Source organism: Bombina bombina, chromosome 1 (assembly GCF_027579735.1).
Source record: "Bombina bombina isolate aBomBom1 chromosome 1, aBomBom1.pri, whole genome shotgun sequence".
NCBI lineage: Eukaryota > Metazoa > Chordata > Amphibia > Anura > Bombinatoridae > Bombina > Bombina bombina.
This window is the reverse complement of record NC_069499.1, coordinates 614,261,811-614,275,864: the sequence shown is the minus strand read 5'-3', so window position 1 is coordinate 614,275,864 and position 14,054 is coordinate 614,261,811. Positions and strand designations below refer to the sequence as shown.

Here is a 14,054-nt window from a genome sequence, read left to right as displayed (position 1 = left end):
CGAGCAGGAGCGCTAAATAGCAGTCGACTCGTAATCTACCCCTAATAGGCAGCTGAAAGCAATTGTACATTTAAACAAAGAAAATACATTTTAAAGAGAGAACTCTCTTTAAAAAGACTGCTTAGGTGACATTGGGACTTTTATTTCCCTTTAAATGGTCTCTTTAGTACATTACCATCTCCATGATGTAAATCCATATCAACGTACAAAACACGATCATATTTTTGCCGCAGTTTTAAGATACCCAAGACAGCATCATTAAGGTAACAAAATCCGGATGCTTCATCCCTAAAAGGAAATAAATAAATTGTATGAAACTTTTAAGTTGTCAAGTCTCCTTTACCACCAAAGTACAGTATATTAATTTCAGTGATATATTTATGGAATCATGCAGCAGTATAAAATGCACTGGCAGATACCAGCTATAAACATGGGATGTATGGTCAGCAGCAGGGAGAAATAGGCTCAAAAAAACTGCTTCCAGATGCCCTACGCATCCTCCTTGTTGGACACTCGGCTGTTAAGTCGCCGCCAAGGTGTTCCAGCTAGTTGAATGAATACAGTGAATATAACATACCGATTTTAGTGGAAATACTTTATATAGTAAACGTGGGAAAGTGCATTAACCTATTTAAAAATATGATCATATGAAATCATCCATACCGGGGAATTATATACTCTCAATTATGATGATCATATTCATGTCAACATCACTATAATATAGATCTTTTGGCATCAGTAAACTTTTTTAGCCTATAATCATTTATTATATATACCGATAATATTTCCAATCAGCTGATACTCCATCCTATAAATTTCTGGTACTCCACATATGTTTATAGTAATATAATTTATGACTATGGATTAACATCCACATCCTAGGGCATTTGTACATATAAATACTGATTGATTACCCCATATTTCACCAGGAACTACACAGTGTGTATCTAATTATTCTGACTTTTGATTTCCTTCTCCACTTCTCACCACTACAATGTTTAGGCCTAGAATCCATCCCTGTGTTTTTAACGTATATTTGTCCATAATTTTAAAATTGTCTTAATAAAAGTTATTTTTTAATAATTTTTTTCCATTTGTGACTCTGCCAATTGTTACTCTCTAGATCTAGTCAATGTCTGAGGGAATTTGAGAGCTTTCAATGTGTACACTTTTCTGCAGTCCAGTACTGCTTTCCAGTAAATTGTATCCAGTACACAGCACCTAAGGCGATATAACCTATCACAGACTACAGTGTTGCAGACCAGTACCTTGTAGTAGTATATGAATTGTATAGCTTATTCCATCTTACCCTCTGAGTAGTGCCATTGGGTTGTTTTTGTGCTACTAAAAACCTAATTCTGCAAATCCAAAGAATGAAGGACAGAACTAGAATATCTATGTTATGTATAGATACAAAGGGTGGATATTATAAACCCTGAATAACCCTAAACAAAACAATAAAAGGAAAAACAGGCCTGAAAATTCATAAGATATTCAAAAACTCCTATGCAATAAAGCTGGAAAGGCCCAAAATATGAACCCCTAGAATAAGCCCTTATCTACTACAAACTGAAGGAATGGAAAGACTCGAAGATACTAATAGAATGTCACGCATGTCCCCGAAATGTCTGGATACACATTTCCACCCCTTGTGGTAAATCTACATAGAGATAGGCGAACAGGTCTGAATAAAATATTATAGCACTGAGGCAGATATAACTCCATCGAAAAGAGGTCAAATCTCCAAAACTGACAAAGTTAAAGACTGAAAATTGGAAAAGGCGCACACCCAAGAAAGACAAACACTGGACCCTCAGATTGAAAATCAAAAGCTCTGCTGATATAGCAATCCAGTATACCCAGAAGTAAGCAAAGCTGCCGAAGCAAAAAAAGTTGTGGTGGAGCAAAGAAGGTCTGGGCCCAGATCCTCACGATGCAGTCTTCGAAGACGAGGCAGAATAAAAAGAAATATTGTTGTAAACATTCCAGCTCGAGAACCCTTTGAATAGAAACAAATTGATCCAACAATCAACCTTCTGATAAAATCAAAAAACTGCTTGGATGATCGCCACATTTTCAGAGAGAGAATCTCTCAACCTCAACCAAAATCTAGGAAATCGGAGGATCAGACTTAACTCAGGAAGATCTCAGAAATGTATGAACTAGCTTATCATCCTCAAAATTAGAGATCTTTCCAAAAGTAGTGTCTAACAATTTAGAAGAATCGCTTCCCAGGTCAAGACTCCAGAAATAAAGAATATTGAGACTTCTAGTGCTCTATTGGAATAAAATTGTGGTTCAACTATGCGGATTTCAACTTCAGAATGGAAAAGAATCTCTGATGTCAGGATAGTCAAACCAAAATGCAAACCGACTTCCTGATAGAAGCAAGCAACCACAAATATGCTGACCTTATTGTTCTCATGAATGTGAATAATCCATAATGGAGATTGCCAGCCAGAAGCAAAGAATGGGCTTCTGAATATCCTCACAAAGAAATTCCAATGTCAACTGGCTTATGAGCCTGGAATCTAAAGATTGACAACTTAAGAAAAGAACAAAATTCACTATCTTAAACTGAAAACTAGATCCAAGTTTGAAAAACATCACAAAAATAGAGATCCCTGCTAACTTCAGACAGAGACCTCAAGTATAAAATTTGACAGGTCGATGCCTAAGAGAGAACCTGGTCTTCCCAACCATTCTAACTGAAACATATTCATTAGAGTCCCAGAGGTGCTCCCAGAACCTCTGAAACAGCTGAAAGAAGCAATACTGATAACAGAATAAATATCAGTAATTCTGCTTAGCTAGAAAAAACTTACAGAAATCCTACTAGAGGCACTTAGACAGAAGGGAATATCTTGGACTACAAAACTGTATTGAAACAGCCATTACTAGGCTGCGCAGGGCGGTATAAAGATACCCGTCTGCAAGCGAGACCTAGAATGGAGGAATAATTAAATTTATGCTTACCTGATGAATTTATTTCTTGTCACGGTGAGTCCACGGATCATCTATAATTACTATTGGGAATATCACTCCTGGCCAGGAGGAGGAGGCAAAGAGCACCACAGTAAAGCTGTTAAATATCACCTCCCTTCCCTCCAACCCCAGTTATTCAACCGAAGTAAAAGGAGAGAAAAGAAGTAACAAGGTGCAGAGGTGCCTGAAGTTTATAATACAACAAAAACCTGTCTAAATAAACAGGGCGGGCCGTGGACTCACCGTGTCAAGAAATAAATAAATGTATCAGGTAAGCATAAGTTTAGTTTTTTTCTAATGACACGGTGAGTCCATGGATCATCTATAATTACTAGTGGGAATCAATACCCAACCCATAGGACACAGATGATAAGGGAGGGACAAGACAGGGAACCTAAACCGAAGACACCACTGCTTGAAGAACCTTTCTCCCAAAAGAAGCCTCAGCCGAGGCAAAAGTATCAAATTAATAGAACTTTGAAAAAGTGTGTAGAGAGGACCAAGTTGCCGCCTTGCAAATTTGTTCCACAGAAGCTTCATTTTTGAATGCCCAGGATGAAGAAACAGCCCTCGTAGAATGAGCCCTGACCCTCTCAGGAGGCTGCTGCCCAGCAGTTTCATAGGCCAAGCGAATGATGCTCTTCAGCCACAAAGAAAGAGAAGTAGCCGTAGCTTTCTGACCCTTATTGTTCAGAAGCTTCATTTTTGAATGCCCAGGAGGAAGAAACAGCCCTCGTAGAATGAGCCCTGACCCTCTCAGGATGCTGCTGCCCAGCAGTTTCATAGGCCAAGCGAATGATGCTCTTCAGCCACAAAGAAAGAGAAGTAGCCGTAGCTTTCTGACCCTTGCGTTTCCCAGAGAAAACAACAAACAAAGCATAAGACTGGTGAAAATCCGTAGACACCTGTAAGTAGTACTTCAACGCACGCACCACATCAAGGTTGTGCAGCAGATGCTCTTTATGAGGAGAAGGGGTAGGACACAAAGAAGGAACAACAATTTCTTGATTAATGTTCCTATCCGAAACCACTTTAGGGAGGAACTCTAACTTAGTACGCAGAACTACCTTATCCGAATGAAAAATAAGGTAAGGGGATTCACAGTGCAACGCTGAGAGCTCTGAAACTCTACGAGCAGAAGAAATTGCAACAAGAAACAACTTTCCAAGATAACATCTTAATATCTAAGGAATGCATATGCTCAAATGGAGCCTGCTGAAGAACTTTAAGAACAAGGTTAAGACTCCAGGGAGGAGTAACAGGTTTGAACACAGGCCTTATTCTGACCAAGGCCGGACAGAAAGATTGCACATCTGGTACATCTGCCAGACGCTTATGTAACTAAATAGATAAAGCAGATATTTGACCCTTCAAAGTACTTGCCGATAAACCTTTCTCCAAACCTTCCTGGAGAAAGGACAGAATTCTAGGAATCCGAACTCTACTCCAAGAGTAGCCTCTGGATTCACACCAATACAGATATTTACGCCATTACTTATAGTAAATCTTTCGGGTAACTGGTTTACGAGCTTGAATCATGGGCTCAATGACCGACTCAGAGAATCCCCGCTTAGATAAAATTAAGTGTTCAATCTCCAAGCAGTCAGCTTCAGAGAAATGAGATTTGGATGAAGGAAGGGGCCTTGAAGTAGAAGGTCTTTCCGCAGTGGGAGTCTCCAAGGTGGGAGAGATGACATCTCCACTAGGTCTGCATACCAGATCCTGCGAGGCCACGCCGGTGCAATGAGGATCACCGACGCCCCCTCCTGTTTGATTCGAGAAATAACCCGTGGAAGGAGAGCAAACGGAGGATAGGAAATAGGTATGCTAGACTGAAATTCCAAGGAACCACCATTGCATCTATCAATACAGCCTGAGGATCCCTTGACCTTGACCCGTACCTTGGGAGCTTGGCATTCTGTCGAGATGCCATGAGATGCAGCTGTCCCCATTTGAGAATCAAGTTGGCAAACACCTCCGGATGAAGTTCCCACTCCCCCGGGTGAAAGGTCTGTCTGCTCAGAAAATCTGCTTCTCAATTGTCCACTCCTGGAATGTGGATTATTATTATTATCTGTTATTTGTAGAGCGCCAACGGATTCCGCAGCGCTAATTGCAGATAAACAGCAGTTGTGGGTCTCCGCCCACTGAAAAATCTTGGCTACCTCTAACATGGCCAAGGAACTCTGAGTTCGTCCCTGATGGTTGATGTAAGCCACTGAGGTTATGTTGTCCGATTGTAACCTGATAAACCGGGCTGAAGCTAACTGAGGCCCGGCCATAAGAGCATTGAAGATTGCCCTCAGCTCTAGAATGTTTATGGGGAGAACAGACTCCTCCCGAGTCCATGTCCCCTGAGCCTTTAGAGAGCCCCAGACTGCTCCCCAACCCAGCAGGCTGGCGTTCGTTGTCACATTCACCCAGGTGGATCTGCGAAAGCAGGTTCCCTAGGAGAGATGCTCCTGAGACAACCACCAAGGAAGAGAATCTCTTGTCGCCTGATCCAGATATAATCAAAAAGACAGATCCACATAATCCCTGTTACATTGCCTGAGCATGCATAACTGCAGAGGTCTGAGGTGGAAACGGGCAAACGGAATGATGTCCATGGCAGCTACCATCAGACCGATCATCTCCATACATTGAGCCACTGACGGCCGAAGAGAGGACTGAAGGGCCAGACAATAGTCGAAGATCTTTGATATTCTGACCTCTGTCAGAAAAATCTTCATTGATAGGGAATCTATTATGGTTCCCAAGAACACTACCCTTGTAGCTGGAATTAAGGAACTCTTTCCCAAATTCACCTTTCAACCGTGAGAACGCAGGAAGGATAACAACATCCCTGTGTGGGAGTTCGCTTGTTGAAAGGATGGTGCCTGAACCAGAATGTCGTCCAGATAAGGCGCCACTGCAATGCCCCGCAACTGGAGCACCGCCAACAGGGATCCCAGGAACTTAGAAAAAATTCTGGGAGCTGTGGCAAGGCCGAAGGGAAGAGCCACGAACTGTGTTTGTCTAGAAATGCGAACCTCAGAAACTTGTGATGAATACGCGTCCTTTAAATCTACAGTTGTCATTAATTGACCCTCTTGAACCAAGGGAAGAATGGAACAAATCGTTTCCATCTTGAAGGACGGTACTCTGAGGAACTTGTTTAGACTTTTGAGGTCTAAAATTGGTCTGAAAGTTTCCTCTTTTGTGGGAACCACAAACAGATTGGAGTAAAAACCCAGACCCTGTTCCTGCATTGGAACAGGAATTATCACTCCCAGACCGGAAAGGTCTCGGACACAGTGTAAGAACGCCTCTCTTTTTATCTGGTCTACAGATAATCTTGAGAAGTTTCTGCTCCTGGGAGGAAAGGTCTTGAACTCTAGTTTGTATCCCTGGGACACAATGTCCACTGCTCAGGGATCCTGAACATCCCGAACCCAGGCCTGAGCGAAGAAGGAAAGTCTGCCCCCCACAAGATCCAGTCCCGGATCGGGGGCAGACCCTTCATGCCAACTTTGAGTCATTAATGGGCTTCTTAGATTGCTTCCCCTTGTTCCAAGACTGGTTGGTCCTCCAGGAAGGTTTGGACTGATCTTGCTTGGTAGAGGAAGGCTTACCCTTGAAGTTTCGAAAGGAACGAAAAGTACTCCGACGTCCCTTCTGCTTATTCCTCTTATTCTGAGGGAGGAAATGACCCTTTCCTCCAGTAATGTCTGAAATAATTTCAGCCAACCCCGGCCCAAACAAGGTCTTACCCATCTAGGGAATCGCCAAAAGCTTAGACTTAGACAAAACATCCGCAGACCAGGATTTCAACCATAAGGCTCTGCGGGCCAGTACGGCAACACCAGAAATCTTTGCTCCCAGCTTAATAACCTGTAGGGAAGCATCCGTAATAAAAGAATTGGCCAACTTAAGGGCCTTGATCCTATCCTGAATAGAATCAGACAACGCATCAAGCCAGTATGCCGCCGCACTAGTGACGGTAGCAATACACACTGCAGGTTGCCATTGTAAACCCTGGGGAACATACATTTTTTTGAGCAACCCCTCCAACTTCTTATCCATAGGATCCTTAAAGGAACAACTATCCTCTATGGGAATAGTGGTTCTCTTAGCCAAAGTGGAAATTGCCACTTCCACCTTGGGAACGTCTGCCAAGACTCCTTGATAGAGTCAGCAATAGGGAACATCTTCTTAAAAATGGGGGATGGAGAAAAAGGGATACCAGGTCTCTCCCATTCCCTAGCAATAATCTCTGTAGCCCGATCTGGTACAGGGAAAACCTCCACCATGGAAGGTACATCAAAATACTTGTTTAGCATGCTAGATTTCTTAGGATTGACTACGACCGTAGTGTGGGAGTCATCCAAGGTAGCCAAAACCTCCTTAAGTAACAATCGGAGGTGTTTGAACTTAAACCTGAAGTATACCACTTCAGCATCAGAAAAAGGAATTACACTGTCTGAGATTTCACCCTCAGATGCTACAAAAGTATCTTCCTCCTCAGATTTCTGGGAGGGAACATTCGGAATAGCCACGACTGTATCAGAAACCTTACTCACTGATTCTTTACATTTTCTCTTGCGCTTTCCCTGCAGCATGGGGAAAGCAGACAGCACATCAGATACCGCAGAAGACATGAGGGAAGCAATGTCTTGCAATGTAACTCCAGGCGGAGTTTGAGAGGAAGCGCAGGGCACTACATGTGTGGACGATAAATTTTGGGACACTTGAGGAGAAAGCTGCAGCATATCTTGAATATTTTCAGGAGACTCCTGAACAACATCTGCCTTAGACAATGTTGGCTCAGAATTATAAAGTCTATCCCTATTATTCAATGTTCTCTCAATACATGAGGAACAGAAAGGGATTGGTGGTTCCACTTTAGCATCAAACCAAAGTACAAGTAACATTTTGCAGGGCCTCCTGGTCCATCTTCACCCAGAATTGAATAAATTAGAAATAAAAGTACTTAATTTTTATTTGAAATTCACACAAAAAAACACGTTACTGTCCCTTTAAATATAAAATGAAACTGCTTTAATTTTACTGCAAAAACATGAAAAAAGTTTCTCTCAAACACCCCGGACAGCCTCTACACTTCAGCTTAGCTTTGCTGAGGTGCCTACCTGCCCTGCTGGAAACCGGGAGACAATAGTGTTAGATGAATTCCGGACTCAATCCAGAGCGCTGTAGTGAAGCGAAAGGGCATGCAACAGAAAAATTGCCGCCTCAGCTCGCCCCACCCATCGTGGGCGTAACAAAACAAGTAATAAACACACCACCTCTTAGACTGGAACATATTAACTGAGCCTATGTCTCCTCGTCCCCAGTGCCTGCAAACACTGCCTTATATGAGCCCCTTAACTCGTTAGGAGCAATGTATCTTGTGTCCCATCCAAAGGGAATATTAAAGTGCCATCTTTTTCCTTATACTGCTCAGAAAATACCTTACCTCAATGAAATCTGCCAGGCAGCAGGGCAGCTCACTAGGCTTGAGAGGCATGCTCCCTCACATGGACCTGTGGAAAAAAGACAAAGACTGAGTAATCTTACTCAGGCTTTCAATGTTAGGGCAGCCCTCGTGGGCAGCTTTCAATGTTAGGGCAGCCCTTGGGAGGCAGAGTGATGATTATACCCCCCAAGTTCCCAATTGCTTAAAGGCCACCACTGCTCTACTGAAGAGACTGACGTGGACTACGACTACACCCCAGGAGAAAGCAGAACAAACTTGCACTGCTGAAAAATAATAAAATCTTGATTGAAGAATCTTCTTCTAGACACCTAAACTTTACCACCTCCTTGCTCTTAACGTAAGCAAAGAGAATGACTGGGGTTGGAGGGAATTGAGGTGATATTGAACAGCTTTGCTGTGGTGCTCTTTGCCTCCTTCTGCTGGCCAGTAGTGATATTCCCAATAGTAATAATAGATGGATCCGTGGACTCCACCGTGTCATTAGAAAGAAAATACAATCTTGCCGTCCAATGGTTCTGAACCACGCAGAGAGTCAGTCCCAGGTGCTCCATCACATAGTCTAGTGAAGCACAATGCAACAATCAACAGCAGCATGATAACAAGACAATGCAACCGCACTTAGTCTGAACTTCAAATGAGTAGTACATTTCAAACTTTTCCATTCCCAGTGCATCATGCGACAGCCATCACAAATGCATATACGTATATTCTGAGAATTCTTGCACATGCTCAGGAGATTGGTGACTCAAAAAGAGCAAACACAAAAGGACTGTGCACATCTTGCTAATGGAAGCAAATTGGAAAGTTGTCCAAAAGTGCATGCACTATCTGAATCATTAAGAGAGACTTTGAAGATGAAAAATCCAGTCTGTTCCAAACATTCCTTAGGAAAGTGAAAGACTATCCACACAAATAAAAGTATGACACAGACTCAAAAGCAGTAGTACAAGATGTGGAAAATACTGAAGTATGCACTCACAAGGAAAATAAATTATTGCACGGTAATAACAGTAGACCCAAATATGGAAAATACCCTAGTAACCATTTACAGATAAAGTATACTATTATATGGCAATAAACAACATTAATACAAGATATAGTAAATACTGTAGGATCCACTCACACTTAAAGAAGACTATTGAGCAGCAATAATTAGCAGTAGTACAGTGTTAAAATATAGAAAATACTATAGAACCCACTCACAAGTATAATATTGAATGGTAATAAATAACAATAATACAAAATAGAATCCACTGACATGTAAAGAATATAATTGCACAGCAATAAATGGCAATCGTGCAAGTTTAAGAATATAGAAAATACTGTAGAGTCCACTCACAAGTATAATATTGCATGGCATTAAAACATTAAATACATGATACTGTAGTATCTACTCGCACGTAAAGAATACTATTGCACAGCAATAAATAGCAGTAATACCATAGAACAAATATGGAAAATAATGTAGTAGTCACTTATAAGTATATTATTGCATGGAAATAAATAACAGTAATATAAAATATGGAAAATACTGTAATATACACTCACATGTAAAGTATACTATTACTGAGCAAGAAATGGTAGAAGTACAGCAGTAAACATATAAAACATACTGTAACATCCTTTCACAAGTATAATATTGCATTTTACAAGATATTGAAAATACTGTAGTATCCACTCGCACTCAAAGTAGACTATTTTTACGTAAAGTAGACTACTGCACAGCCATAAATAGCAGTAGTACAAATAATATTGAAAATGTTGTATCATCCACTCAGAGGATAATGTTGTATGGTACAAACAACAGTAATAGAAAATATGGAAAATACTGTAGTATCCAAATATCAGAAGTATACACTGATTAGAAACAATAACATCTGTGACACTATGCTCCAACAGATTTAAAGGGATATGAAACCCCATTTTTTTCTTTCATGATTCAGATAGGGCATGCAATTTTAAGCAACTTTCTAATTTACTCCTATTATCAATTTTTCCTTGTTCTCTTGGTATCTTTATTTAAAAAGCAGGAATGTAAGCTATGAAGTAGCCACCAATCATCAAGCACTACCCAGTGTGCTGAACCAAAAATGGGCTGGCCCCTAAGCGTATAATCCTGTTTTTTCAAATAAAGATACCAAGAGAATGAAGAAAAATTAATAATAGGAGTAAATCAGAAAGTTGCTTAAAATTGCATACTTTATCTGAACCCTGACAGAAAAAATGGGTTTTATATCCCTTTAAGTTGTAATGACAAACCCAATCTGCTCCATAAGAAATGATGGATACTATAACATAAGCCATAAATTCTGAGTAATATTTGCCGATTTGTACCGGCAATATTTATTACACAGTTGTTTGTCTCTAATGAATAACAAAATCCAGTGTATCTGATCTCTGAAGGGACTAGAGTCAAATAAACCGCTCCCGAGCACTACTAGCAGAAAAGTAAAATAATATAATTATGCAAATAATGCAGAAATATTAAAAAACAAACTAACTCTGTACTAACAGCTGGTTATTAATACACAGTTGATAGCCAAGAAAACTAAGAAAGTCTCTTATTTGCCCTGGCTTAGGTAGCTTACCCCCTCCAGTTTTGAGCAGGAGGACAGTTAGGCATTGGTGTGTATGGAGAGCGGTCCCACTCCCAGATAGGAAGAGGATATTGCATGGTGGGAGAAGAGTTACTCCCCGCACCGCTCTCTGCCTCTGCCCACGGCACCATCTTAGCAATCCTGTATCACAGAAGAGTGCTAAGATGCCGGCATCAGTAACCAGTTAGAAAGCAATGCAGAACGGAAGTACCTTCTATAAAAGACTGAATTGAGAGCTCCTTCTAATGAAATTGAAGATGCGGAAGCGCACCAAAACTCTGTGTGGCGCGAAAAAGTAATAATACTCTCTCCGACCAGACTGTGCCTTGTGCTATGCCTCCCTCTCTCACTGTACTGGAGTAAGGCACATGCTGGTAGCAATGAGTGTTACCTCAAGGAATCGCACACCTGATTAATGTACATAAAACCATTGTACCATAATGGTGGGTTAAATAAAGCAGCTTAACATATTAAAATATTCCTCTTTGCACAAACAGACTACCCTGTGCAAGTGTAAATACTGATAGCCCTTTAGACTGTGTGAGACATTGGGTACTTACCCAGCGACAGTCCCCTCAACTGTCCTTACCCCCTATGGTGGTCCTAGGACACAGTAAAGTCCATCCTGTACTGTAACTAACAGTAGAGGATATACTGAAGGAGAACATCTTCATGGTGAGACAGGAGGAGGCTAAATAACTATCCAGCGACACCAGTGGCAGGCTTGTGACCACAAATCAATAGAGAAGATTTACATTGCACAGTCTGTACTCTCCCATGTCCCTCTCTTCCAGGAACTATCCATTGAATGAAAATTTGAGATTAATATCCCAGTAATTCTTCAAGAAATCTTGAACACCTCTATACTTGTCTGTTCCTTGACGAGGCAAATAACTACTGGGAGAGAGAGGGATACTTAAAGGAACAGTATACACTCATTTTCATATAACTGCATGTAATAGACACTACTATAAAGAATAAGATGCACAGATACTGATATAAAAATCCAGTATAAAACTGTTTAAAAACTTACTTAGAAGCTTTCAGTTTGGCTCTGTTGAAAAGGTAGCTGGAAAGCCCACTGCAAGTGGCAAATAAGACCCTCCCCCTTCTTTTGCATATGAAAAGACCCTTTACACAAACAGGAGCAAGTTGGAGAAGGTAGCTGACAGTATTCACATAAAACTTTGGGGCTTGGTTAGGAGTCTGAAAATCAGAGCAATGTTATTTAAAAATAAGCAAAACTATACATTTATTTTAAAATAAAACTTTATGGGCTATATAAATAGATCCTCTACAAAACATTTATGCAAAGAAAAAATGAGTGTATAATGTCCCTTTAAAGCTTTTTTGTAGGGTGTCTTTGCCTCCTCCTGGTGGCCAGGAAGTGAATTCCCACGAGTAAGGATTTTTTTAATAGTGTTTATTATTAACTTATTGCATAAATATAAAACAGTACTCAGCTTATAAAGCAAGGCAGTGAGTAAACTTTAAACGCATAACTTATCTTCAGGTTTTGAATAAGGCATTAGTATCAGTGTACAAATGTAGACAGAGGAGTGCAGTTACTGCAGGCGTCATCTTTTAGTCAGATACACGTTGTTGCACAGATCCTCCTCTGCCCCCCTCACAGCAATTCTACTGAATTAAAGTACAGTTTAGCAGACATATAATGTTATGTCAATCATATAATTTCATGGTAAGCATGTAGCAAAATAAGAGTGTTCTCAAAAAATGAATATTTTCACAGTAGTGCCTCTCACTGGAATACAGCCCCTCTTTCTAGATAAGAACACTGCAATGAGAACAGACAGGCATAGTGAAACAGAGTAACTTATTTCTTGAAGGCATATATGTGCTTACTATATATGTAAGCATACTATATATAGGTTCTCTAATGAGCAAAAGTTCTAATATAAACTACTAATACTTTAACTGATCTTTTTTTGTGTATGGAATCATGAAAAGTTTCCAATCCCTTACATACAGGCAGTGCAGAATTATTAGGCAAATTAGTATTTTGACCACATCATCCTCTTTATGCATGTTGTCTTACTCCAAGCTGTATAGGCTCGAAAGCCTACTACCAATTAAGCATATTAGGTGATGTGCATCTCTGTAATGAGAAGGGGTGTGGTCTAATGACATCAACACCCTATATCAGGTGTGCATTATTATTAGGCAACTTCCTTTCCTTTGGCAAAATGGGTCAAAAGAAGGACTTGACAGGCTCAGAAAAGTAAAAAATAGTGAGATATCTTGCAGAGGGATGCAGCACTCTTAAAATTGCAAAGCTTCTGAAGCGTGATCATCGAACAATCAAGCGTTTCATTCAAAATAGTCAACAGGGTCGCAAGAAGCGTGTGGAAAAACCAAGGTGCAAAATAACTGCCCATGAACTGAGAAAAGTCAAGCGTGCAGCTGCCAAGATGCCACTTGCCACCAGTTTGGCCATATTTCAGAGCTGCAACATCACTGGAGTGCCCAAAAGCACAAGGTGTGCAATACTCAGAGACATGGCCAAGGTAAGAAAGGCTGAAAGACGACCACCACTGAACAAGACACACAAGCTGAAACGTCAAGACTGGGCCAAGAAATATCTCAAGACTGATTTTTCTAAGGTTTTATGGACTGATGAAATGAGAGTGAGTCTTGATGGGCCAGATGGATGGGCCCGTGGCTGGATTGGTAAAGGGCAGAGAGCTCCAGTCCGACTCAGACGCCAGCAAGGTGGAGGTGGAGTACTGGTTTGGGCTGGTATCATCAAAGATGAGCTTGTGGGGCCTTTTCGGGTTGAGGATGGAGTCAAGCTCAATTCCCAGTCCTACTGCCAGTTTCTGGAAGACACCTTCTTCAAGCAGTGGTACAGGAAGAAGTCTGCATCCTTCAAGAAAAACATGATTTTCATTCAGGACAATGCTCCATCACACGCGTCCAAGTACTCCACAGCGTGGCTGGCAAGAAAGGGTATAAAAGAAGAAAATCTAATGACATGG

General features: G+C 40.9%; 1 protein-coding gene and 1 long non-coding RNA gene across 4 annotated transcripts in view; one reads left to right on the top strand and one right to left on the bottom strand.

The window, feature by feature from the left end:
- HDAC8 (histone deacetylase 8) overlaps positions 1-14,054 on the bottom strand; it is a 126,066-nt gene that overhangs the window by 51,893 nt on the left and 60,119 nt on the right. For all 3 annotated transcript variants that reach the window (XR_008400140.1, XM_053699003.1, XM_053699004.1), the window contains exon 5: positions 176-288. Coding sequence is in view for 2 of the 3 variants with exons in the window: in XM_053699003.1 (XP_053554978.1) it covers positions 176-288 (113 nt within the window). In the remaining variant the exon portion in view is untranslated. The remainder of the gene's footprint in view (positions 1-175; positions 289-14,054) is intronic.
- Positions 1-14,054, top strand: part of LOC128645772 (uncharacterized) — an 87,880-nt gene that overhangs the window by 69,532 nt on the left and 4,294 nt on the right. The gene's annotated exons all lie outside the window — the stretch shown is intronic.